This window comes from Pygocentrus nattereri, chromosome 17 (genome assembly GCF_015220715.1).
Source record: "Pygocentrus nattereri isolate fPygNat1 chromosome 17, fPygNat1.pri, whole genome shotgun sequence".
In the NCBI taxonomy this organism is placed as follows: domain Eukaryota; kingdom Metazoa; phylum Chordata; class Actinopteri; order Characiformes; family Serrasalmidae; genus Pygocentrus; species Pygocentrus nattereri.
The window spans coordinates 5,500,891-5,527,973 of NC_051227.1; the positions used below are offsets into that span (position 1 = coordinate 5,500,891).

At 40.0% G+C, this 27,083-nt stretch overlaps 2 protein-coding genes across 3 annotated transcripts; both read left to right on the top strand.

Annotated features, from left to right (window-relative positions):
• The first annotated feature begins 2,320 nt into the window (after window positions 1-2,320).
• On the top strand, window positions 2,321-5,069 carry LOC108411131. Its single transcript, XM_017682532.2, has 3 exons — window positions 2,321-2,395; window positions 3,234-3,340; window positions 4,050-5,069. Exons 1-3 carry the CDS (start codon window positions 2,393-2,395, stop codon window positions 4,735-4,737), a joined length of 798 nt encoding a protein of 265 aa, XP_017538021.1. The 5' UTR covers window positions 2,321-2,392; the 3' UTR covers window positions 4,738-5,069.
• Window positions 5,070-6,428: 1,359 nt separating this feature from the next.
• Window positions 6,429-17,381, top strand: LOC108411136. 2 transcript variants are annotated; one of them, XM_037546858.1, is made up of 5 exons: window positions 6,429-6,515; window positions 7,918-8,024; window positions 14,228-14,341; window positions 15,133-15,239; window positions 16,634-17,381. In XM_037546858.1, exons 3-5 carry the CDS (start codon window positions 14,339-14,341, stop codon window positions 17,217-17,219), a joined length of 696 nt encoding a protein of 231 aa, XP_037402755.1. In that variant the 5' UTR covers window positions 6,429-6,515; window positions 7,918-8,024; window positions 14,228-14,338; the 3' UTR covers window positions 17,220-17,381. The 2 variants fall into 2 exon arrangements, with proteins under 2 accessions (XP_037402755.1, XP_017538034.1); XM_017682545.1 differs by lacking the exons at window positions 14,228-14,341; window positions 15,133-15,239; window positions 16,634-17,381 and adding an exon at window positions 9,661-10,377.
• Window positions 17,382-27,083: the final 9,702 nt, after the last annotated feature.

The following is a 27,083-nucleotide window of genomic DNA, read 5'->3' on the forward strand; positions in this document are numbered from 1 at the left end:
AATCACAGAGGAAGTGTCTTTTTGTTTTCTGATTAGCTTTTATTTCGCTTTTTCTATCTTAGCCTTTGTTTGAGCATGCTGCTTTCAGCGTCCCCTTTGTTTGCCTTTTCCCACCACTTTTTTCCCATTCGTTGAAGTGTTATTCCTGTATTTGCCTATGCTTCCCGATGGCGCCATGGTAACTCATCAGACCACCATTGGTGTCTGGCTCTGAGCCACGCGAACTCCAACGTGCACAATCACCAAATTCACCCTCCATCACCTCAATAAATTCCTTTAAGACCTTTTCTCCAGGGTTTTCCTCTCTGCATTTGGGTCTGCCTCCCTGCTGTCCCGTAGCAGTTGGAAGGCAAAATCATAAATGAGAATTAAATTTTGTCAATTCTTTTGGAATCACCAGACTAATAATTTGCTCAGTGCCCTTTAGCAGTGCTGTTCTGTGAGGTACATCATAGGAAGAACACTATGCAATGGTAAGATGAAGACATTATGAAAAATAAGAAACTACCAGTGTTTACCATCATATATTAACTTCTAATGTTTGTCTGCCTAAGTGATGCCACACTGCTGGCACTGGTGGTGTTTAGCAGGAAATGCTACTATTTTGTGGCTAAGGACATTTCCGGCCTTCGAGACATCCTGGGCCAGCCTCCTATGTCCTTTCCTGAATAGCTAAGTGATGCTATACTGTGGATATTGTAATCTCCATCCACTAATTGTGGGAACCGTTGAGGTGTGTGTGTATTTGTGTTTTATTTATGTCTGATTGTGTATTTTGTTACTTTCTGATCTCTGATCTGATTATATATATATATATATATATATATATATATATATATTATATTTATACTAAACTTCAGTTTGAATGTCAACTCCAGTGCTGAGAGAACATGTTCCTGCTAATGCTATGGTAGGTTAGCCAGTCAAATACAATTGTCTTGCAATGTTACCTCACACCTGTTTTTCCCAGCAGTTTGCCACACCGATAAAATCACTGGGTCCAATCTGGTCACCCTGTTCCGGCTACAGCCTTGAGTAGATGTTCCTGTTGAGGAAATTCTAGTAGAAGGAAAATTAAACTGGATCCATTTGGGTCCAGTAGACATGTTCCAGTAGAAATGTGGAAAAAAAAGGTGGCACACTGTTACTAGTGTACTTGTAATGTACATTCCATTGAAAACCAGTTGGACAGTCTTAGTGGGAATTCCAGTAGAACATCAGTTCAATAATTAAAAACTTAAGTTTAGGGAGTTTTTCCTTGCCACCGTCACTGCTGGCTTGCTCATGGGGGCTTGGACCCGGATTTTCTTTTCTTTTCTTTTCTGTCTGTAATACTGATTGTTCTGTAAAGCTGCTTTGTGACATCTGTTGTAAAAAGTGCTATATATAAATAAATTTTGCTTGCTTATTAATATCAGCAAGAAAATGTTCTATACTGGAAACATGGTGTCCTTTTGGATTCAGCTGGATCCAGGACCAGTTCACCAGCAGTGGAGGTGGTGGTCTGCACCACTCTGCCTGGTGCCAGATGAGTCCAGTTCACTCCCCGAACAAAAAACAATATCACAGATGACCGACAGTGCTACAGGAAATTAGTTTCTCCATATCCATTAAAACCAGTTAAAAGACTCTGGAAAGGCCAGTTCATGTTTCAAAAGTCCCTTTGAAATCAAGTGAAAGACCTTAGAAACCAGCAGTGGCAGCATAGCTTAACTAGAGTGAACTGGAGCTACTTAGCATGAGTGAGCATTCTTCTCCTAGCTGCATTAATGCTGACACACAGGATTATGGGCTATGTAGGCGGCATCGATGCGGTTAGGAGAAGAATGCTAAATCAAGCTAATCATGGCATGAGTGAGCATTCTTCTCCTACCTGCATTAATGCTGACTCACAGGATTATGGGATATGTAGGCGGCATTGACTTAGTTAGGATAAGTATGCTAACTCATGCTAATTACAGCACAAGTTAGCATTCGTCTCTTAACTGCATCGATGCTGACTCACAGGATTATGGGATATGTAGGTAGCATCAATGCGGTTAGCAGAAGTATGCTTACTCATGTTAATCATAGCATGAGTTAACATTCTTCTGCTAACTGCATCAATGCTGGTTCACAGGATTATGGGATCACAGTGTGAGGTGGTTGCTAACTGTGCTATAATGTGAGATAGCAGTCCCTGACCTGCAGTGAGATGTTGTAACTTCAGATCTTTCAGGAATGGAGAAGAGAAATTGTTCGGTGCTTATTTTTAACTCGCTGAGCATCATTTCCTCCAATGTCTTCTGGTCTGTTGTGTATTTATAAAGGCGCTAGACTCCAGTCTTTTCTGATACTTGTGAACTCTGTTCATGCTTTTCTGAAAAACCTTCAGCAGCTACAGACGAACAACATGGTGCGTATTTATGCTGTTTTAATCTCTAATATATTCACTTCACTGAGTGCATTGAGAGTTATCTGCTCGCTTATTTCTGGTACTGTGGTCAGCTTCTACACATGTACAGACTAAGATTAAGAAAGAAATCAGAGTAAGAGTTCACCTGAACTGAGAAATCTGATTACTGAGATGAAAGGAAATCAGAGTAAGAGTTCACATGAACTGAGAAATCTGATTACTGAGATGAAAGGAAATCAGAGTAAGAGTTCACATGAACTGAGACATCTGATTACTGAGATGAAAGGAAATCAGAGTAAGAGTTTGCATGAACTGAGAAATCTGATTACTGAGAAGAAGGAAATCAGAGTAAGACTTCACATGAACTGAGAAATCTGATTACTGAGATGAAAGGAAAAGAGTAAGTGTTCACATGTGCTGAGAAATCTGATTACTGAGATGAAAGGAAATAAGAGTAAGAGTTTGCATGAACTGAGAAATCTGATTACTGAGGAGAAGGAAATCAGAGAGAACTGAGAAATCTGATTACTCAGATGAAAGAAATCAGAGTAAGAGTTCACATGCACTGAAAATTCTGATCACTGAGCTGTAATCCAGCCTCTTCATCAGATTTCTTAAAGATTTCTAAAGCTTACTCTGATCTAATAAAATCAAAGTGTGCTGTTTACATGACCGTTTCAATAAGATACCTGCAGAAATCTAATTATGATCGGATCATTGAGTGCACATAAACACACTCACTGTAATTTTTTCAAAATAACTTTCAGCTCTGTTTCAGCTCTGACTCTGAACCCATGTAGTTCTGGTAAATCTGACTTTGAACATGTGCTTTGATCAGGGGTGTTGTGGAGTGCTGGTAGGACTCGCCCTGTTCTTGGTTCTCTCTCCTGCCACTGGGGGTCGCATCAAGAATCTCCCGAAGATCATCAGTTTCCTCCAAAAGAAGTAAGATGGAGCTTCCACAAAGCTTTGAGTTTCAGACCTAATTAATAATGATTATGATCATAACGAGGGACAAAAGAACAGAGTCTGTTCATTAGACTCTTCCTCAGCAAACATGAACAAACCAAAGGGCAAAAATCTGACCACTGAAGTTAACATAAGGCTGCAGGCTTACTGTTTTAGCCAATAGTGCCAAAGTTAAGGCATTTTCTACACTTTTCTACACAATTTAAACAAAATTGAGCAAAGGTGTCACATTTTATTGAATTGTTAGCCTTGTATTTTCTTCATTTTCTTGTTGGAGGATGTAGAGACTTCCTTAATAGTGATTTCATGATTGAGATACTGGCGCCTTGAGCTGTTAACTGAGAACCTGTGCACATCCCTACTTACCCTGATAGAAAAATCAGCATGGACCAGCATGGCTTGTCATCAGCAAAATCAACATATGTTGTGTTCTGGATGCTGGTACACTGGTCAACCAGCATGACCATACTGGGTGACCAGCTAAACCAGCACTAGATCAGCAGGGTGGCTACTTTTGTAGGTAGCATAGGTACAGAAAGATGCTCTGGCTGTAGTGCAACAGAAAAGGTAACGTTACTATGCCAGCTAACTTCATCTATTCTACAAAATTTATCGAATGCTGCATCCTTGTGACACCATGGAAGTTCTTGTATGACTTGTGTTTGTTCTAACTTGTTGTTTTCAGTTATTTAGATGGTGATCAGTTCGCCGTGGTCATCAACGTCCCAGCTGAGAAGTGTTCCGCTCGTATAAAACCTGCCCAGAACTTCCTCCCTGATGATTCTGCACAGAAAGTGAAACATGTCATGGCCAGCACTGCAGGGGTTTACAGAGGTCAGCAGCTGATGGGTGCCAGACAAAAACCGATCCATGAAACGAGTAGCTACCACCCTGAATACCTTCTGCTGATTCAGTCGAACCCACCAGAAAACACCTCCTATGATCCACTGCTGAAGGAGCTCCTGGATAAAGACAAACATGGCTGTGTGGTTTTCTACACCTACAACTCTCCATGTGTGAACACCTGCTCAACACCAGAGGGAGTGTATAGCATCCTCCCTGCCCTGGACATGCTCAGGAACCACAAGGGTCCGAAAGCTTTTGTGTTTGGGAAAGTTTGGAAACATAATGTTGGTTTAGTTGATGGAAAGAATGCAGAGCCTCGGCCACTGGCGCACTGTTATCGACTCGGTCGAAGAGTTTACGCTACCATGTCACTTTGGGAGAACTATGAAAGTCAGCTTCGGTGGGAAGCGAATATAATGGAAATGAATGCACGAGTGCGGCTCTACCGCTGTGATGGTGGTCGGTGTGTCCGTTGTGTGTATGAAAGTGAGGCTGATGGGAGGTGCATGCACCCAGTGGACCTGTGACGGAATAAAAGTGTTTGGAATATGTAAAATCAACGAGTGTGCACTATATTTCCAAAAGTCTTCACTCACCTATCCAAATCATTGAATTCAGGTGTTTCAATCACTTCCATGGCCACAGGTGTATAAAACCAAGGGCCTAGGCCTGCAGACTGCTTCTACAGACATTATTAGCCAAGTATTAAAGTGTTCAGATGGGAGACAAAAAAGCTGTAATTTGATATCTGTATCTACTATTGTTGTATCGTCGTAGCTATCGCTGTTGTTGGAAGAAAACCTCATATAGAGTGTGAATTGTCAACTCAGTGATAAAAATAAAGGCCTGACTGTTTACATTTCTTCATTTGATCCAGATTTACTTCCACTTTCAGCAGCTTCTTCAGTACTGCCACAGAAAAACAAACACGCTGTGCAGTTTGTTGAGTAATCGCAACTGTTTTTAACTGCATTGCAGCAATTTCCTGTACAGAACTGGTTCACAGTGTAGAAATATATAAATAATTGAATGCTACATGACACCAGTGAAAAGATCTTGGCAAGATAAGATTCAGAAGAAAACCACACCTTGAATATTATGACTCGATTAAATATTTAATATTTAATAATATTTAATATATTTGTGCACCCATGTTCTACACCATATCAGGTCTGATATGACTGGCCTACAACTTACCAGGTCTGTTATGATTGGTCTACAGCTGACAAGATCTGATATGATTGGCCTACAACTTACCATATCTTATATAATTGGCCTAACCCTTTCCAGGTCTGATAGGATTGGCCTACAACTTTTCAGGTATAATATGGCTGGAATACAAATTACAAGGTCTGACATGATTGGCCTACAGCTGACAAGGTCTGATATGATTGGCCTACAACATACCAGGTCTGATATGATTGGCCTACACCTTACCAGGTCTGATATGACTGACCTACAGCTGACAAGGTCTGATGTGATTGGCCTACACCCTACCAGGTCAAATATGATTTGGCCTTCAACTTACCAGGTCTGATATGATTGGCCTACACGTTAACAGGTCTGATATGACTGGCCTACAGCTGACATGGTCTGACATGATTGGCCTATAACTGACCAGGTCTGATATGACTGGCCTACAACTGACAAAGTCTGATGTGATTGGCCTACACCCTTCTACGTCTGATATAATTGGCCTACACCTTACCATGTCTAATATGATTGGTCTACACACATACACACACACACACACACACACACACACACACACATATATATATATATATATATATATATATATATATATATATATATATATATATATATATATACATACATACATACATATATACCATAGATGATTTAAACTGGTAAGGAACATTTCTTTGGAAAAGGGGAACAAAAAAAATCCTAATCCTTAAAATACTGAATAAACCAATGATTTTAGTCAGGGTAGTTGAGACTGTGTGAATGTACTCATATTGATGAAAAGTAGTCTGTTCTAAGCTGTAAGGTTCTATATCTGTAAACTGGATGGAAATCAGTTTGAAAAAGATCACTGTGAGCACAGTGGGACTTTCATACTCGTTACACCACAGCAGACAATTCAGATATAGGTTGCAATATCAGACCTTTCAGGAAAATAGAAAGGAGAACAGAAATTGCACTGTGTTCATTGAGTAATCACAGTAACTGTTTTTCTGGCTTGTAGGCTGTATATAAAAGCATCCGACTGACATCTCTTCTAATCCAAAGCTTTTAGAAAAACCTGCAACACATCTCAGCAGCTGCAGTGAACAACATGGTAAGAGCTCTCTGTAACACAACTTTATTCTGTAACGTACAGTCATGTGCAAAAGTTTGAACGCCATATAACATGTTTTGTTGACTTGCAAAAATAAGTTATAATGTGCAGAAAAGTAACTTCAACATGGTGAAATTGACTGGAGGTGCTCAAACTTTTGCACGCGTCTGTATGTATTTCACTGTTAGAATTTTTAATCACATCATTGTCTTGTAAAGCATGAATATCAGTGCTAACATTAAACTGTTTTGTCAAAGTTTGTTAGTGAAATCTGAATAGATGCTGTCAGTTGATTAAAATATTTAATTGTGATTGATCACACTTGTCTTATTTGCTCAAATTTGACCCTAAAGAAAGACGTTTCCATTTAAAAAGCAGTGCATATTGTTATTAAGACCACCTCCTTGTTTCTACACTCATTGTCTATTTTATCAGTTTCACTTACTGTATAGCTGCACTTTGTAGTTCTACAGTTTCAGACTGTAGTCCATCTGTTTCTCTGATACTCTGTTACCCTGTTCTTCAGTGGTCAGGACCCCCATGGACCCTCACAGAGTAGGTACTATTTGGGTGGTGGATCATTCTCAGCACTGCAGTAACACTGACGTGATGGTGGTGTGTTAGTGTGTGTCGTGCTGGTACAAGTGGATCAGACACAGCAGTGCTGCTGGAGTTTTTAAACACTGTGTCCACTCACTGTCCACTCTATTAGACACTCCTACCTCGTCAGTCCACCCTGTAGATGTAAAGTCAGAGATGACAGCTCATCTGCTGCTGCACAGTTTGTCCTTGTCATCCTCTAGTCCTTCATGAGTGGTCACAGGACGCTGTTGGCTGAATATTTTTGGTTGTTGGACCATTCTCAGTCCAGCAGTGACACAGAGGTGTTTAAAAACTCCAGCAGCACTGCTGTGTCTGATCCACTCAGACCAGCACAACACACACTTACACACCACCACCACATGAGTGTTACTGCAGTGCTGAGAATGAACCACCATTCAAATAGTACCTGCTCTGTGAGGGTCCATGGGGCTCCTGAGCACTGAAGAAGAGCAAAGAATAAAGTATGGAGAGAAACAGATGGACTATAGTCAATACTGTAAATCATATATATCATTCATATGGACAGTGAGTGTATATATGATATATATCATCCATCCAGTGAGTGGTTCAGCTCCTCCGTGACTGTAGCCTCTCACTTCTTTTTGTAGTGCAGGTGGAGCTCCACCAAGCTGTTGCTTTTGTTAGTTTGCTGCTTGTTGATTTATCCATAGGTCTCCTGAGAACATCTGTCCAGTGTAGCAAGCTGAAGATGTTGATTTAAAAACACACTTAAAGATATTTAAGTATATTATCTCAGTAGCGGCTGATGTTTGGTGTGCATTTTGTTTGTTTTGGTCAGGTGCGTTGTGGAGTGCTGGTGGGACTTGTCCTGCTCTCCATGCTCTCTCCTGGTGCCTGGGCTCAGATTGCAAATCTCCCAGACATCATCAGCTTTCTACAGGCAAAGTGAGCTATAAGCTTTTAAATGAGCTTCACTGAACTTCATGCTTCAGACCTGATTAATAATGGCTATGGCTAATACACAGTCATAATATTGATTACTTTAGAATCTCTTTGTTTCACGTTTTAAGAGTCAGGGAAGGTAACTGCAAAAGCAAAACTTGCTAACATTCATTCATGTTCTTAAACCGCTTGATCCACATTGGGCTGTAGAAGCAGTAGGCAAAGCAGAGAATCCCAGATGGCCCTGTCCCCCCAATTTCCTCCAGCTCGTTGTGGGGGATACAGAGTAGCTCCCATTCCAACTTGGAGATATAATCCCTCCAGCGGGTTCTAGGATGACCTCCTAGTAAACCTCCAATAGGAGGCGTTCAGGGGGGCATCCTGATCAGATGCCCAAACCACCTCAACTGGCTCCTCTCAGTGTGGAGGAGAAGTGGCTCTACTTTGAGCTCCTCCTGGATGACCGAGCTCCTCACCCTGTAGAACCACCCTGAGAAGAAAGTGTTTACGCCACTTGTATCTAAGATCTCATTCTTTTGGTCATTACCAAAAGGTCATCTGACCACAGGCAAGTGTTGGGATGTAGACTGACCGGTAAACAGAGAGCTGCGCCTTATGGCTCAGCTCCCTCTTTACAACTACAGTCTGGTACAGTGACCGTATCACTCACCATCCCTCTTCACATCACTCGTGAAGACCCCAAGATATTTAAACTCCTCCACTTGAGGGGAAGGTCCTCTCTCCTTAACTGGAATGGACATGCTACCCCTTTTCTGGGCTAGAATCACAATGCTTGGCCAGTGATAGGTCAGTGATAATAGGAACATTTTGTTTGATATGGGATGTAGGTTAAGATTCCAAGTGAAATTACAACATTAAACAAAGTGTTCAGAGTAAGGATGTGAATTTTAGCAAATTATTTTGATCTGAACCAGGTTGTGTTAGTGCTATAAGGTATGTTTAGGATGGTTTCATCTCTGCTGTGTCCCTTTATCAATGGCTTCGGCACTATCGTCTAAAATTAAGAGTCAAGAGGTCAACACCACTGACTCCAGCAGCAGGAGCCAAGAGTAGAAGTGGACTCCAGATACACCACCAAGTGGCTTCTTGAAGTTACGCTCTGGCGCCCTCATGTGTATGACTCAGAAATGGTCCTCAAGTAGAATGAAAAACTACCACCTATTCAAAAATTCCAGAAATTCAAATATTGTTCAAACATTCAAATCTTTTAGCAGAAATTAAATTACATTTTTGACAAAGTTTTTTAAGAAAGAAAGTTCTGGCTGTGGTAGACACAAAGGGTGAGGATACTTCAATATGTAGTTATGAGAGAAAATCAATAGGGAGTCAGGAGACAAAAAAAAAAACAATGAGCAGATTCTTTTCACAGTAATAAGCCATAGAATTAATATTATTATTTTATTTTCAGCCCACAGACCTTCTAGTCCAACACTTTGCAAGAAGGCAGCAGAACTAATAGCCTCTGAAAGTCTGTACATTCAAATATTTCAAATATTTTCAGTTCTAATGATCAAATCACCTCCGCCAAAGGAACTTTGGTCCCTTCAATGTTTAATGCAAAGTTACAGCTTTGTTTTGGTGCCATAATTATTATGCCCCAAATTTTCTCTGTTTGTAGTTATGGAGGTGGAGGCCAGTTCGCTGTAGCCATCAATGTCCCAGCTTCTAAGTGTGCCTCTGGTGTAAAACCTGACCAGAACTTCCTCCCGAATGATGGTGCACAGAAAGCGAAAGGGGACATGGCTGGTCCTTCCAGAGTTTATATTGGTCAACAGCTGATTGGTGCCAAACCAAAACCAATGCCTAATAACCCAAAGATCAACTACCACTCTGAGTACCTTCTGCTGATTCAGTATGACCCACCAACAATATCTCCTGATGATCCACTCATGAAGAGGCTCCTGGACTCAAACCCAACGGGCTGTGCAATTTTCTACACCTTAAACTCTCCCTGTGTGAACACCTGCTCAACACCCAATAAGCCTTACAGCATCATCCCTGCACTCAACATATTTCAGAACCATAAAGGTCCTAAATCTTTCGTTTTTGGCCAGGTTTGGAAGCATGATGTAAACACGACTCAGTGGGAAGCGAATATGAAGGAAGTGAATGCTAGAGTGCCACTGTACCGCTGTGATAACGCTGGCTGTACTCTCTGTGTGAATAACAATAATGTGATTGCTGCTCGGTGCAAATACTAGCATTATGGGTAACTGCATTCTTTTAAGTTTCAGCTAAAAGAGATAAGATAAATTTAAAAATAAAAATAGCTCTTACTGGTACATGTACTTGATCAGCTTTTAAATTTATCAATAAATACTGCTGCATCGAACTAGTTATTTGTTTGTCTGTTTGCTTTGGGTTTCTAAGTAATTTTGCTTCTGTTTCTAGACCTGCCCATGTACCACAGTCCTTGATCCCCGTAGATGGGTAGAGCAGGCTAAATCAATACTCAAGCAAAAGCACTGACACTTGGGTAAAATAACAACACAAGTAAAAGTACCTTCAAATAAAACCACTTGAGTAAAAGTACAAAAGTATCAGGTCAAAAAATTACTTGAGTGCTGAGGAACTGCAGAGGAACTTCTTTGTAAATCCAGCACCTATCAGAATAGTAACTGAAGTTTGCGTGGCTCTATTTTTCAAGTTTTGGGTTATGGTCAAACTATAAAATCTGACATGGCATCAAAGTGCTAAACACAGGAATCCCAAGGAGTTATAGTTTCTAGGCTATGAAGGACCAACTGGGTGAACCAATTCACTAGAGCGCCATCCTGAAAATCTCAAAAAAATTATATATATATATAAAATGAGGCTGTGTTGTCGATTGAGGAATATTAAATGCCCAAATCCAGACTCAGTGAAGCTCATCGTTTATCTGCTTCACCTGCAATAAGTTTCTGTCTTTGGTGTTACCAACTAACTAGATCTGCAGCTCTGCTCTGCCTCAGGGTGGTGCTGTAGCAGAATGGTTCACCCAATTGGTCCTTCATAGCCTAGAAACTGTAACTCTGCCTGGATTCCCCTGAAAACCTTTACAATGTGCTGCAGCAGATCTGCAAATCTGAAAACTCGCCCAGTTTCTCAAGAATTTGGACTGAAGAGTGACTGTTCCTCCTTTCTCCCACTGAAGACAGAAGAGGAGACAAGGAAGATCTCAGTTAATATGTGGAAGAGCGTAGAACCACACTAGAGCAGAGACTTTACAGAGGAACAGCTGATAAAACAATCATCTTACTGCCATTGAAGCAACAGCGCCGTTAAGGTGAGTGAGTTAGAAAGCTGGAGAGGCCAGCCAACATGGGACCCCCCTGAATAGCAGGGGGTATTTCGCACACTGCATGCCACCAATCACGAAACAGTAAAGATGATGTCAACAGCACAACAGAATGTTGTTGAAATTACTCAGATCACAAATCCATCATGAAGTACTTGAGTTAAAGTAACTAGTTACTACCCTCCTTTTTTCATCCCTCACCATGTGACAGCACCATCAGTCTGAGGCAGTGAAGATGAGTACCATCTTCACTGCTTCACTGCAGATCCAAAACTGCCCACAGACCTCTACTGAAGGCCAATAAGAGGCCTGCGAGAGGTAAATGTCCTTTTATATTGCTCAGGTTGGCCAGTGAGGTATATGTTTAAGTGATATAACATAATTATACTATTAGTAAAATGCTTACATAATAAATTACCTTTATTAGGCTATACACTCACTATACATTCTCCTCTGACCTCTCACATCAACAAGGCATTTTCGTCCACACAACTGACCGCTCACTGGATATTTCCTCTTTCTCGGACCGTTCTCTGTACAACCCTAGAGATGGTTGTGTGTGAAAATCCCAGTAGATCAGCAGTTTCTGAAATACTCAGACCAGCCCGTCTGGCACCAACAACCACGCCACGTTCAAAGTCCCTTAAATCCCCTTTCTTCCGCAATCTGATGCTCAGTCTGCACTTCAGCAAGTTGTCTTGACCACCTCTACGTACCTAAATGCACTGACTTGTGGCCATGTGATTGGCTGGTTAGCTATTTGTGTTAATAAGCAACTGAACATAATAAAGTACCTAATAAAGTGGCCGGTGAGTGTAGATTTGTTCTGTTTATTTCAACTTCAGAAAACATGATAATTCATTTTCTTTCTGTAAAACAGGAAAGAATCAGCAAAAACATTTCACACTTGCTGTATGTTTTTGTTATCACCAGTAATTTCTGCAAACTCTAAGGGTTAAAGTGATGTTTCGTAAATGAATGTTGTGGGTTTCCTGGTGGTTAGAACAAGGGAAGAGGAAGAGGTCGAGCTGGGAACACAACTACAGCAAAGATGTTAATTTCCTTCCTGCAACCCTCAACTGCTTTGTCTTCACTTTTCATAACTGCATAATCTTCTGGTCCATCATTTTAGTCCCATAGTTTTACTCATTTATGTTCTTAATTAATGTCTTTTGCTCTATTAAAAGGGTAAAAGTTTTATTCAATAAATAATTGCTTTGTGTGTTTCTAGCTGTCCCTAATTAAAAGGTTCTTTGCCTTTTACAATGTACAAGCAGTTTTGGAAGGATTTATACAAGCAGTTATGCATATTCATTAGCTCTTAGTGAAAAATCCTTAGAAGCATGAAGAAGAACCACAGAGTGGACCCAAGACTCAAAAGAAGACAGTCACTAAGACCATGAACCACTGATAAAACTTGAAAGAAGCTTCCTAAGAGCATGAGGAAGAACCACTGAGAGGAAACAAGACTCAAAAGGAGAATCTTCCTAAGAACATTAGCAAGAATCACTCAGATGAACCAAGACTCCACAGAAGACGCTCCCTAAGAGCACCAGGAAGAACCACTAAGAAGAATGAAGACATATAAGGAGGAACCTCCTGAGAGCAAGAGCAAGGACAACTGAAAAGAACCAAGACCCTGAGAGGAACCAAGACTCAAAAGAAGACACTCCATAAGAGCACGGGCAAAGATCACTAAGAGGAACGAAGACTCAAAAGGAGAAACTTCCAAAGAGCATGAGCAAGAACCACTCAGAAGAACAAAGACTCCACAGAAGACACCCTCTAAGATCATCAGGAAGAACCACTAAGAAGAACCAAGACACAAAAGGAGAAACGTCCCTAGAACATGATCAAGGACCACTGAGAAGAAGCAAGACTCAAGAGTAGACGTTCTGTAAGAGCATAAGGAAGAGCCGCTGAGAGGAACCAAGACTCCACAGAAGACACTCTAAGAGTATGAGCCAAGACCACTGACAGAAGAACCACAACTCAAAAGAAGACATCCCATAAGACCATGACCAAAGACCACTGAGAGGAACCAAGACCCGAAAGAAGACACTCCCTAAGACCATGAGCAAGGATCACTGAGAGGAACCAAGACTCAAAACAAGAAGCTTCCGAAGACCATGAGCAAGAGTAAGAACCATTGACGAAAAAAAATGTCTGACCGTCCAAATCAGATTTGGTCATTTGTGACATAAAAGCTGAAAAGTCGGTTGAAAAAGTCAGATAGAAATGACCAATTTGTCCTGTAGGGTAAACAGACCTACATGCTTTGCCTATAACATGACAGTGATATGATATCTAATACTGTTCTGACTCCAGTGGACTCTTAACTCAAATTCTGTGTTTATATCTGTTTGTGTATCTTTGTGATGATCCAGTTCAAACACTTCCTGAATCTGTAGAGTTGCCCTTTCCATTCCATCTTATCACAAGATCATACAAGACTCACATCCGGGGTTATGAGCCTACGAAGAGGGGCCGAAATACACTTTACCTGCCTCTCACCATGTGGAACTGGTGGATTTGTGTGTCCTTCTATGTTCTCTGTGAAACTGACCACTGGACACTCAGAAGATCACTAAGGACTGACCATCATGTTGGAAACCCTTCATTCTTCATTCAGTCCATATTGGAGACAGACAGAGAAAGTTTACAGCTGCTGAAGCTGGTGCAGCGTTTTTTGGAAAGTAGTGATGAAGATAACAGAGCTTTCTGATATGAAACATATGAGGATCATATTACATGAAGAGCCTTTAAAAGAGAATTTAAGAAGAGATGAACAAATTGAGAGAATGTCCTCAGACCACAGAGGGTTAATAGAAGTGAAGCCACATCAGGGCTTTGAGGACAAACAGCTGAGTACATCTTAAATGTGTTGACTGACTCTGTGTTTTTCTAGTCTGAGGTCAGGGAGGTGGTCTGTTTGTGAAGGTGCCACTGTCATCTCGCACTCGCTGTCCGTCTCTGCAAAGCCTTCAACACAACAGCTCAGAAGCTACAGCCTCACAACATGGCAAGTATCCATTCTCTTTTGTGATCTGTAATAAACTTCTTGGCATTTTTCACATTTCTAAGGTCAGAGATGCTGTGTCTGATTCTTGCAAATTTATTTGATGTATTATTTTATCAATCATGAGCTTCATTATGAAAGAGGTGAGGTCATCAGTGGAATCTGGAAACACTGTGTTAAGTTTGAAGAAATGCCCATGTGTTGAAAATGATCTTTTTATTGGTCAGAGTCAGGGATGAAATACTTTAGGGACTTTTAACTGATCTTTAGACTTTAGACTAAAATCATTTTGCTTTGGTTTCATTGAAATAAATGACTGAACATTCCAATTTGTCACTAGCAAGACAATCATAACTCTACCTAAACTAGAGAACTGATTAAGAAAAAAATTTCATTTAAATCTTTCAGCTTCACTTTAAAAGTCATTTTAAATCTTTTGTAAAGTGGAATTAAAGAAATTCTAAAAGAAAATGTGAGTATTGTTTTTACAAGTCTAAATTTAGGGGCTTGGTTTTGGGACAGATGCCTCTCAATAGAAGTACCCTATAAGCAATGATGGGCTATATATTTCTCTATTAAAGAGATTATATCTCTATTAAAGCCTTGGATTGAAATAGATTATATCAAAATCCTTGTAAATATCAAAGCTTTGAATACTTTGTCGTTTTGTTTTTATTCATTTTAACTAATGATCCATGCACAGTTTTGGTCTGAACTCCAGGCTGAATACAGTCAATCTGAAACTGAAAATGCAGTAGTGGCTAACTTTTGGTGGGCTTTGTGTGTTTGGTCAGGTGTGTTGTGGAGTCCTGCTGGAATTTGTCCTGTTCTCCCTGCTCTCTCCAGCAGCTTGTGCTGAGATCGGAAACCTTAAAGAGATCATCAACTTCCTACAGACAACGTAAGACACATACTTTTATAGGAGTTCTGTGTTTTAGACCTGATTAATGATGTCTAGGGTTAATCCATGATACACTCTTCAGATAAGAACCTAATGAATTTTAGGAAATGAGGAAGTCTGTCATTTTAGTTCAATATAATAATCATGCATGCTCTATTTAGTCTCTGCAAACACTCACAACTTTCTTTGTTACGATTTTGCTAACAATATTATACTACTATTGTAAAAATATCCTAATTAAAATAAAAGAAAATTTTTCTGTGAGTTTCTTCAGTTAGGGTTTGAGTTTGGTGGGTCTAATTTTGATGCATGTGTCAGTCGACTTTGCTCTCGCTGTAGCAGAGCCCTTAGCTTAATCAAACCTGCACTGAACTGTTTGGATCTATTGAAGAAGTTTTTTGATAAAATATATCCTTGAGTTATCGTTAATAAAAGGTTTGCAGCAATTATTAATTAGAATAGAAATTATTAAAAGTCTATAGTGTCTATAGTGTCATTTTTAACTGAGCCAGATAGGCCCAAGCAGCCTTAGATAGGAAAGTTAGGCCTAATGCTTCTAGGCGAGAGGTGTCCGTGCCAGGCACTGCTTAGAAGGCCTTAAGAGATAAGCAGACACCTGCATGTAAGAAATACTGCCTGTTCATTAAAAACAAGCTAGCTTTTATTGAGGAGATAGATAAGCAGCGAGCAGGAATGGGTCATAAATCTTAAATACTTAAAAAGGCCCATTATGGAAAGTCGTAAAATTGGTCCTTGTCAGACGAAGCATAGAGGTGTCAAAAAGTGAATTTAACATAGTGAATATAATGACAGCCAATGGAAACCTTAGGATGGTTGGAGAGGAAGAGTGAAGACAGCGTCCCAGGGTGGAGCACTGACCATATTCGAGAAACATTATAAAAACTGATGTAATGTGTTGAATCTTTATGGTTACATATAGCTATTTTGAATAGCATTTTTGGCTATCTGGAAGCCGACTTGTCACCTGAAACTTTATAAAAGCCTTTTTCTTCAAAAGAACCAGCGACTGAAATTTGGTTTTTCATCTTCTTCATTCTTGCAAGAAAATCTTTTAAACTTTTTGGCGGTATTGCTTTTTATACTTTTTAAAAATCTTTTGATCTGGACCTTTTTTATATTAGAAAACAGATTAAATTAAAATTAGAATACTAATTAAAAAGTTAATTAGGTGTAACATAATACTACATCCGAGACCCAGGGTGGAGGCTGGACTGCTCTGGATCCCAACACTATTTAGCTATGCTAGGTTAACTAGGAGAGAGGAGCCAGCTAACATTAGCTTAGCTAGGAGGCTCCAGCTGTGGTTACATCCTGGCTCATTTCGATCACTATTAGTTTCCAAGTAGCGTCACTGATCACTTCTCTGTTTTCAGTTATGGAGCTGGTGAAAATCAGTTTGCTGTGGCCATCAACGTTCCAGCTGAAAAGTGCTCTGCTGGTGTAACACCTGATCAGAACTTCCTCCCGGATGATGGTGCACGGAAAGTCATAGATGCCATGGATGGCACTGCTAAAGTCTACAAAGGTCAAAGGCTGATTGGCGCCAAACCAAAACCAATCTCTAATAACCCAAATATCAACTACCACTCTGAGTACCTTCTGCTGATTCAGTCTAACCCACCAGCAACATCTCCTGATGATCCACTCATGATGCAACTCCTGAACACAAACCCAGATGGCTGTGTGGTTTTCTACACCTACAACTCCCCCTGTGTGAAAACCTGCTCAACACCCAATAAGCGTTACAGCATCATCCCTGCACTCGACATGTTTACGGACCATAAAGGTCCTAAAGCGTTCGTTTTTGGCCAGGTTTGGAAACATGATGTAAACAAGGCTCAGTGGGAAACAAACATGAGGGCGGTGAATGGCAAAGTGCCGCTGTACCGCTGTAATAATGCCGGCTGTACTCTCTGTGTGGATAACAATGATAAAATTAATACTCAGTGCACCTACTAGCATTATAGCTAAAATAAGGCCAACCTAATGCACTTTTAACTGCATTCATTAAAAATGCTTTCAGCTATAAGAGATAAAAGTCATGAGGTTCGTTTGTAAAAGCTTTAGTGAATGCTCAATATGCTTTTACATTTATCAATAAATACTGCATCATTGAATGAATCTGTTTGTATTCATTTTGCTTAGTTTGGGCTTTAAAAGTGATTGTGCTCCCTTATGCAATCTAACAAAGCCCCAGGCCCTGATGGGTTTCCAATTTAATTTTTCAAAACATTTATTGGTAAATTGGCTCCACTACTTTTATCCGTATTCAATGAATCCTTAGAAAGTGGTTCACTGCCACCAACTCTGACACAAGCCACTATTGCTCTCCTTCTCAAGAGGGACAAAGATCCTACCTCTTGTGGGACCTACAGACCATTATCTTTGCTCAATGCTGATGTAAAGGTGTTAGCTAAGGTAATCGCATCTCGTCTAGAAAATGTGCTTCCTCATATTATATCCGAAGAGCAAAATGGGTTTATAAAGGGACGTCAACTGTTTTTTAACACCCGCACACTTTTTAATATAATTTAATAAAAAATTCGGCTGAACTTCCTGAACTGGTAATTTCCTTAGATGCTGAAAAGGCATTCGACAGGGTAGAGTGGGAGTACTTGTTTGCGGTTTTGAGGAAATTCGGATTTGGTGATAAATTTATTTCTTGGATTCGCCTCCTTTATTCATCCCCTAAAGCTAGTGTCCACACTAATGTTTATTCTGATTATTTTGCCCTTGGACGTGGAAGTCGCCAAGGTTGCCCTCTGTCACCTTTGCTTTTTGCCATTGCTATCGAGCCTCTATCTATTACGTTAAGATCTTCCTCCTTATTCAAAGGAATCACCCGTAACGGACTTGAATATAAATTATCGTTGTATGCGGATGATTTGTTATTATATATAACAGATCCCACACTTTCAATCCCTGCTGTTTTAAGTATTTTGGAGAACTTCAGCACCTTTTCAGGTTACAAATTAAATTTGGGGAAAAGTGAGTGTTTTCCCGTGAATATCGCAGCTTGTCATCTTCAACAGTCAGATTTACCTTTTCAGTTTAGTCCATCAGGGTTTAAATACCTAGGTATCAATGTGACTCGTTCTTTATCTAGCCTTGCATCTGCTAATTTCACTCCCCTCATCTTAAAGATTACTTCCGATATTCAAAGATGGGGTAATCTCCCCCTTTCATTAATTGGCAAGATCAATGTTGTTTAAATTAATATTTTACCAAAATTTTTATTTTTATTTCAGACAATACCTCTTTTTCTGCCAAAACATTTTTTTGACTCACTGGATAAGATAACTTTTTGGCGGTATTGCTTTTTATACTTTTTAAAAATCTTTTGATCTGGACCTTTTTTATATTAGAAAACAGATTAAATTAAAATTAGAATACTAATTAGGGGGCAGTGAGCACACTTGCCCGGAGTGGCGGGCAGCCCTATCCATGGCGCCCGGGGAGCAATTGGGGGTTAGGTGTCTTGCTCAAGGATACCTCAGTCATGGACTGTCGGTGCTGGGGATCGAACCAGCAACCTTCCGGTCACAGGGCCAGATCCCTAACGTCCACGACTGCCCCAATGTGGATTGGTAGAAGGCGTGACAAGGTGGAGTTAGCCAAATATCTAGTGAGCTACATAAGTCAGCTAGAGTGTAGCTAGCGTTGGTAAGGTAGCTTGCATTAATGTTAGGTGAATGTTCCTCATGATTTGATTTGAGAATCAATAGTTTCAGGTGTAATCAAGTCTTATTGTTGCATCAGGTGCTTAAATTCAGATTCACGTTCTCCCAAACAGGTTTCAAAATACCTTAAAATTCATTAGAGAGTCATTTGGAAGATGCTGCGTCATTGAACCTTACTAGCTCTGGTTTGTAATGCCGCGAGATCATTTACAATTGCCCAAAAAAACAATCCACTTTCAACATCACTGTGATGTGGCGACAGAGTAACAGACACTTGCGGATACGAAGACAAGACGGTTTAATAGACAACAAGTCGGATAAATCCAAAACTGCAAAACACAAATCGAGTCCAGGCAGAGATATCCAAACACAGATCAGATCGGAGAAGTGAAAATACAAAAGGTTCAGGCAGTAATCTAAATCGGAAAGTACACGAACGCGTGACAATCACAGAAAAATTCTGCAGGAAATACCCAAGAACTCCAGTTTAACATCAAGAGATTTACTGGTATGTCTTGCTTCAGCATAAACATCCATAGTTTTAATAAGAACAGATGTACACAGGTGCTCTAAGGCCAGTTAAATTCTTGATTTGATATTAGCAATATCATACAATAAGTGCTTCAATAAATTTGTGTATTAATTATATTTATAGATTGTTTAAGGATTATATTTGTGCCAGTTATCACGTGGGGTTTGAATTCTATGTATGTTTAGGCACAAGCCAAGCGGAGGATGTCAGTTTGCAGTGGCCATCAATGTCCCAGGCCATTATTGTGCTACAAACTCTAAAGTTGATGGCTTCCTGAAAGAAGTCAACCCGAGCTGTGGTTACAATTACCACACTGAGTACCTTCTGCTGAACCCACCAGATCCAGAATGCTCCCCCATGATCAACCTCCTGAACAAAACCCCACATGGCTGTATGGTTTTCTACACCTACACCTCCCCTTGTATGGGTACTTGTTTGAACTTCTCTCTCACTGCCCTCCCGCTGTTTTTATAGAACACCAAGTTCTACAAGCTTTCATCAATAATAGGATATTTAAAAGTAATAACAAAGGCTTAGGGAAATGTTTTGAAAGAGTGAATAATGTGCCACTTCATCTTGATCTCTGTCTCCTAACCATAAAATGTACACCTAATCCCTACTTGTAGCCTGTCCCATATCTGTAACCTAATCCCTAACTGTAACCTAATCCCTAACTGTAACCTAATTCCTAACTGTTACCTGCCCCTTAACTCTAACCTCTTCCCTAACTGTAACCAAATCCCTAACTAACCTGTTTCCTAACCATAATCCAATCCCTAATCATATCCCAATCCTTAATTGTAACCCAGTGCTTGACCCTAAACAGGCAATTCATAAAATAAACAATGCCTTGACTTATCTTTATGATGTGGAGTTCCACACTGTAGTGCAGACCTTCAGTGCTTTACAGAAGTTAGTGATCATGCTTCATTTTTAAAACTGCCAGTCAAAAAGGCCAAAAATTACAGGTTATTACTTTTCTGATGAGATTTGATATGAGATTCTCCTTCTGTATGCAAGAGAACTAAGAAAATATGTGAAAACAAGAGATTAAAAGATACAGTGAAAGTGGGAGTCCAAAAAGCCATGCAAGAAATTAATTCTACAGCAACTTCAAACACACAGCTGAGACCAAGATACAAAACCTGCTTCTGTTCTGAGAACAACTGGCTGGCCATATCAAAGTCCAGACCTCAACATCATTAAATATTTTGGGTGTAATGTGGATGGTGAGAAAGACAACATGCCAAACCTACTTCTCAAACTGAGAGGTCTTTGGAGGCGTGTCTGCAGATTTCTTTGAGAAACTGAAAGTGAGTCTCTTGAAAAGAATGAATAAATGAGTGGGCAAACTAAATACTCAAAATGTTGAGGTTTCTGTGTGATTTTCTGTATGAATGTATGTTTTTCCTGTTCTCTTGTGAATAAATGGCTTGTATTGAGTAAACTGGAGTCTTAAGACAGAGAAGTTGCCCACTTACTGCACTAAACAAACCTCCCCACTAGAGGCCAGTATTACTGTTGTTAAAGGGGAATTTCACAGATTTTTCAAATGTACTGCAAAATTCAATAATGAGGCACCATGTCTAAAACACAAATATAGTCATTTTATTTAGAATCCAAAAACACCAGTGAACCTACAGGAGTCTTCTGAGTTTTATATGGAATGTTGATGATGGAAAATAGTGCTAAAAATAAAATAAGTGTTTGTTTAGGAACTCTTATCCTCAGGGTCTGAGCTGAATGAGCAGGTTGTGGCACCCCTCAGCTCTTGCACAGGCTGGGACCCCACACACCCCAGGGACTTTGTTCAGTCAGTGCGTAGGTCACAGCTGAGGGGAGCTGTGTTTTAATTGAACTGAAGTGAATTCAGAACTATCAACCAACTGTGTTTGCACACTGTGGAATTAGACCTCCACATTCTGTGGAGTGAAACACCTGCATACATGCACACTAGTGAACAACCACACTAGGGGGCATTGAGCACACTTGCCCAGAGTGGTCGGCAGCCCTATCCATGGCACCCAGGGAGTAATTTGGGGTTAGGTGTCTTGCTCAAAGGCACTTTATTCACAAACTGTCAGCCAAGGGGATCGAACCGGCAATCTTCCGGTCACAGTGCTGGTTCCCTAACCTCCAGCCCACGACAGCTACAACTTCAGAAGGGGTTACTACAGTTACTACAGTTAGTGTAGGTTTGTGTCGGCCGTTAAGATAACCTGGCTAGAATTGACCCGCCTGCTGTGTGTGTGTGCCTTTTTTGGCTGGTGTAAGTACACAGAACTTCTCGTGGCAGAAATAATGTCCTCTCCCACGTCTTCTTCTACTCTGACACCACAATATGTTGTAAACACAATCCCCCCTCCAACCCCTTTGACTCCCCTGGCAAAATCTGCCACTGGGCAATGGTACCTTTTCAGGCCTGTCAGGTCCAGTGGCTGTTTGAATCTTCTTTTAAACCATGCTTTCATTTCTAACTGAAGGACTCTAAGGACACTGAGATGTGCTGTATGATCATAATCTAAATTATCGATGCATTTCTCTACATTCATTCACACAGACTTTCTAGATATCATTCTTCAAGTGTCTGACTGTTGCGTCTTCCATGTGTCATCCTGTGGTTGGCAGCATTCTTGTACCACCACCGCCTAAAAAAGTCAATTTAAACATTTTATATACCATTTAAAAAAAAAAGGCTAAGTAATCTATCAAACTTATCCAGTATTCAGAAATTGGTGCCTACTGTGGTCCAGGTTAAACGCTATATGCTTATTAAAGCCTTTGGCACCAATTTCTTATTGCTAATGTTTAAGCAAATGTAACTTTCCTATATTTATTGGGTTTTTTTTTTTTTTAATTTTTATCTTTATACTTTTTCACATTTTAGTTTTCAATACACTTTAATTTCACTGATGCTTTGCTGCACAATAACACAATTGCAGCAGTGTGTGCGTCAAACAATAATATGCCATAATATTGTTAAGCATAATACTTCAGAGGAGTCATTAATCATTAATGTTCATACATATCCATTAGCCAGGCTTAGTATTGCTATTGATTGGAACGTTAATGTGTGTCCATTTGCATCAGGATTGTCACTGTGAACCTGAATGTAATGTTTCATGTTTTACACCACTGAGTGACCCTCACAGGCCCAGAGCTCTCCTCTTAGTCTATGTTGTTTATAAGAACCAGATGTTCTTAAGAGCCTGTAAAAGCTCCCTCTCATAAAACTGTTATGATTATGCTGCCTGATGTCTGAGACACTGTTTCATGATAGTTTTGTGCATATACTGTACTTCATAATCAATTAATGGTTAACAGATACATACAGGGTGTTGTAAATCCCTAAACAGACACATATTTTTTTCTGATTTTATCACTGTTTTCCATCATTGACATTCAATACAAACACTCAGAAGACACGTGTAGGTTCACTGGTAGTTTTGAATAGTAAAAAATCCCTATATTTGTTGTTCTCTGCAACCCCTGGTTCCTATCACCCCAATTTGTTGATGTTATGTATTGAATTTTACAGCACATTTGACAAATTGCTTCTTTTGTTGTTGAATTAATCTGTATGTTATTTGGGTGGCACGGTGGTGAAGTGGGTAGTGCTGTCACCTCACATTAAGGAGGGCCTGGGTTTGAATCCCTGGCCAGGCAACTGTGATCCTCTCCTGTGGAGTTTGCATGTTCCTCCTCTTTCTGCATGGGTTTTCTCCCACAGTCCAAAGACATGCAGTCAGGCTGTTTGGAAATACTAAGTTGCCCCTTGATGTCAATGTGTCTGTCTGTCTGCCCTGTGATGGACTAGCGACCTGTCCAGAGTGTATCCTGTCTTTCACCCAATGACAGCTGGGACAGGCTTCAGAACCCCCCACGACCCAGAAGGAGAAGTGGCTTAGAAGATGTGTGCATTATTTCTGCCTTCCAGCATTGAAAAATGACATTTATATAAGTAGTGATTTCTGTATTATTCTAGTATTCTGAGTATATCTGAGTCCTCGGGTAGAATACCTAGTACTTTAAAGTACAAATGCAAGTCCATAAAATTTGGGACGGTGTGTGAAGTGTCAATAAAAACAGAAAGCAGAGATTAGTACAGTCTGTTTGACCTGTATTAAATAATACACAAACACAATATTTGATGTTTTACCTCATGAACTTCATTGGTCTGTGTAAATATATGCTCATTCTAAATATGATGCCTGCAAAATGTAATAAAACAGTTAGAACAGGAGCACCGCTGTGTTACATCACCTTTCCTTTAACAACACCATCATGTGAGGACTGAAGACACAAACTGATCCAGTTTAGAAAGTTGGCATCTAAAAGGCAGCATTTCACTGTTGTCAGAAGAAAACCTTGTATCTCCAACATGGTAACTTTACAGAGGAAGGAAAAAACATACTTTACTTTAAATGTAAGTCAATGGAACCAGAATTTTCTCCAACTCATGTTGGCCTAGTTCTTTTACTTCATTCATCATGAAATTTACACACAATATAAATGTATGTAACGTATATAGATAAATATAGATGTAATGGGGGGGCATTAGTGAGTAACTTCCACATCTGTGAAAGTACCATTAACTCTGAACACATTGTGGAGCAACATGTGCTGCCTTTCTCAGGGACGTCCTGCTTATCTCAACATGACAAAACACATTCTGTGTGTGACAACAGCATGGCTGTGTAGTCAGACAGTGCGGGTACTTGAGTGGTCTGTCTGTCTCCTTTTGCAATCATGTGGCACTTTCATGAAATCCAACATACGTCAAAAAATGCCCAGTGTGGTTGTGCAGTTGAAGACTAGTAGCAAATTATTCCACTTTCAAAACTAGGTCAGTTTCTGTCTTCAGTCTGCAAACCATCATTGAGTGCTTTTAAAAGTAAAGCTGATGTAACACAGTTGTAAACAAGCTGCAGTCCCAATGTTTTTGAAACATGTTGCAGGTTTCATATTTGGAATAAGCGTATACAACCCCATTTCCAAAAATATTTGGATGCTGTGCAGAATGAAAATAAAATGCAATGCAATGCAATGATTTGCAAGTCCTGTAAACCATATTTTAAAAGGAAAATATTACAAAGACATTTTCACTACAAAGTATATAGGCCCATTTTGAATTTGATGCCAGCAACACGTTCCAAAAAGTGTTTCATCACCACTTCTTTTAACAACACTAAGTGTTTAGGAACTGAGGAGACATTGCTGTATGTTTTTTGAACATGCTTTTTGAACATGTTGCCAAAACATATGTGAATTATTCAGCATTAATGGTGCCTTCACAGTTGTGCACACCATCCATGTCATGTGCACGAATGTCCCCCTAAACCATCATGAATACTGGCTTTTAAACTGTGCACTGAGAACAAGCTGAGTGGTCTTTAGCCCGAGGACACAGTGTCCATGATTTCCAAAAATAATTTCAATCGTTGAATCGTCTGATCACAGGACAATTTTCCACCTCCTCTCAGGTCATTTTTAATGAGCTCAGGCCCAGAGAAGGTGGCAGCATTTCTGGATCCTGTTTATATTTGGTTTCTTCTTTGTGTTTTAGATTTTTTGTTTGTGGATGCAGTGATGAGCTGTTTTCACAGACAGTGGTTTTCAGAAGTGCTTCTGATGATTCAGTGATTTCCACTACAAAATCCATTTTTAATGCAGTGACATCCAAGGGGCCAAAGATCACAGCCAGCAAATACTGGTTTTTGGCCTCATCCCATTTCTCCAGATTCTCTGAATCTTCTAATGATATTATGTACCGTAGACAATGAAAAGCAGTTCTTTGCTAGTTTATGTTGAGAAACATTTTTCTTGAATTGTTGCTCTATTTGATGGTGCAGTCTTTCACAGAGTGGTGAACCCTCATCATCTTTACTTCTCAAAGACTCCATCTCTCTGAGATGTTCTTTTATACCCAACCATGTTACTGACCTGTTGTTAACGAACCACCAGGTGTTTTTTTACAAAACTTTACCAGCCTTTTGTTGACCCTGTCCCAACTTTTTTGCAATATGATTTTGGCTTCAAATGCAAAATGGGCAAATATTTAAAAAAAAAAAGTCTCAATTTCAACATTTCATTTCTTGTCTTTGAAGAATTTTCAAGTAAATATAGGGTTTAAGGATTGCATTTTGTCTTTATTTACATCTTGCACAGCGTCCCAACTGTTCTGGACATGTGATTGTATTTACAAAACAATAAAGTTTATAAGCTGAGAACAGAAATATTGTATTTGTGTTTTCACTTGAATGCAGATCAAAAAGAATTTAGCAATCACTGTTGTCTGTTGTTATTAGCATTTCACACACTGTAAAAAACTGACAGTTCATCTTTTTCGTTTTTTAATATTTTACATAATTTTAAAACTGCAGTTGAGAACTGCGCTTCTGTCACCTGAAACAAGGCTAACTCATCCAATCAACTAAATTGCAGTATCAGGAATGCTGTCACTAGGGCACTGTTCAGTGTAAACTAAAAGGCAGCAGCCTCTAAACCTATGCTGGGTAGTCCGCTGGAGTCTGATGTAGTCTATATATTGTCCATGGAGCAGACGCTGGACAGCAGGATGGACGGTATAGCCGGCTGGCTAGGGTTAACTTTTATCCTAACATGGACCCTGGCCTGCTTCCCACACTTCTGCTTCCTCACGCACCATCTTTGCCAGCCTCTCCCCAGCCTCCAGTCTGATTCTCTTAGCAAATTGAGCCAATGTAACTTCTGCAGCAGATCATCTTCAAGGTTGGTTCTGACTATTTTCTTATCTGAAGCAGTGTCTGGCACTGGTAAACACGAGTGCTGGTTATTTCCATGTACTTGCGTCAGAAAAATTATGGAAATCACTTAACATCACAAATATTAACAACACAAATTGCATGATGTAGTGGTCGTGAACAGACCCGCATATTATGCATATTACCATGATGTACTGTTTTGCATTGCCCCTGGTGTTTGGTTCAGAAAGACCCTACTGCTGACCTCAAGCACTTATCACATGATAAATTCCCTCTCACCCTTTGGTACTAAGGGTACAGATGAAGCTCTAATGCAACACTGTGGAACTTCAGTAAAGACTGTGGAGAACAGCCAGTAGGCACGTAGATCTGATCCATGACCTGATGTCCTTGCTGTCCTCAAGTTGAACATCTGCAATCTACTTCTGCATTTTCTGTGTGTCTGTGAAGGGTGTGTGAGAATGTGTGTAGCACATGCGCTTGATTCATTCCACAAGAACCAAATTTCACTTACCTGTCAAATGCACTGCAAATGGTGCCTTTGGTGTCCACTGGAATTGGAATTTGTTTGGAGACAAGTGATACAGGTTTGACAATGTGCTCTGACCTTTTCAGTCTTTCTTGGCCACCAGTAGGTTTTGGAGATGTTTCCTAGTGGCAGTGCCTCCATTGTCAAGATAATGTATCAGTGCTACTGATAGACTTCTGACCCTGGGAAGGTACTACTTGTGAACCATGCATTTCTGCTATGGTTTTTTCTAGGCCGTCTTTTCCCCTTACAGTAATGAATTCATATCTAATGCCTAGTCTGTTTCTAAACACATAAGCTTCAGATCTTGACTATTGATCCTCATCACTTGACATAGCA

What these genes read in the sequence shown, in the direction of transcription:
- LOC108411136 (XM_037546858.1), top strand. An exon ending in ATCAACTTCCTACAGACAAC is followed by an intron (nt 15,240 to 16,633) that starts GTAAGACACATA and finishes CTCTGTTTTCAG; the next exon opens with TTATGGAGCTGGTGAAAATC.
- LOC108411131 (XM_017682532.2), top strand. An exon ending in ATCAGTTTCCTCCAAAAGAA is followed by an intron (nt 3,341 to 4,049) that starts GTAAGATGGAGC and finishes TGTTGTTTTCAG; the next exon opens with TTATTTAGATGGTGATCAGT.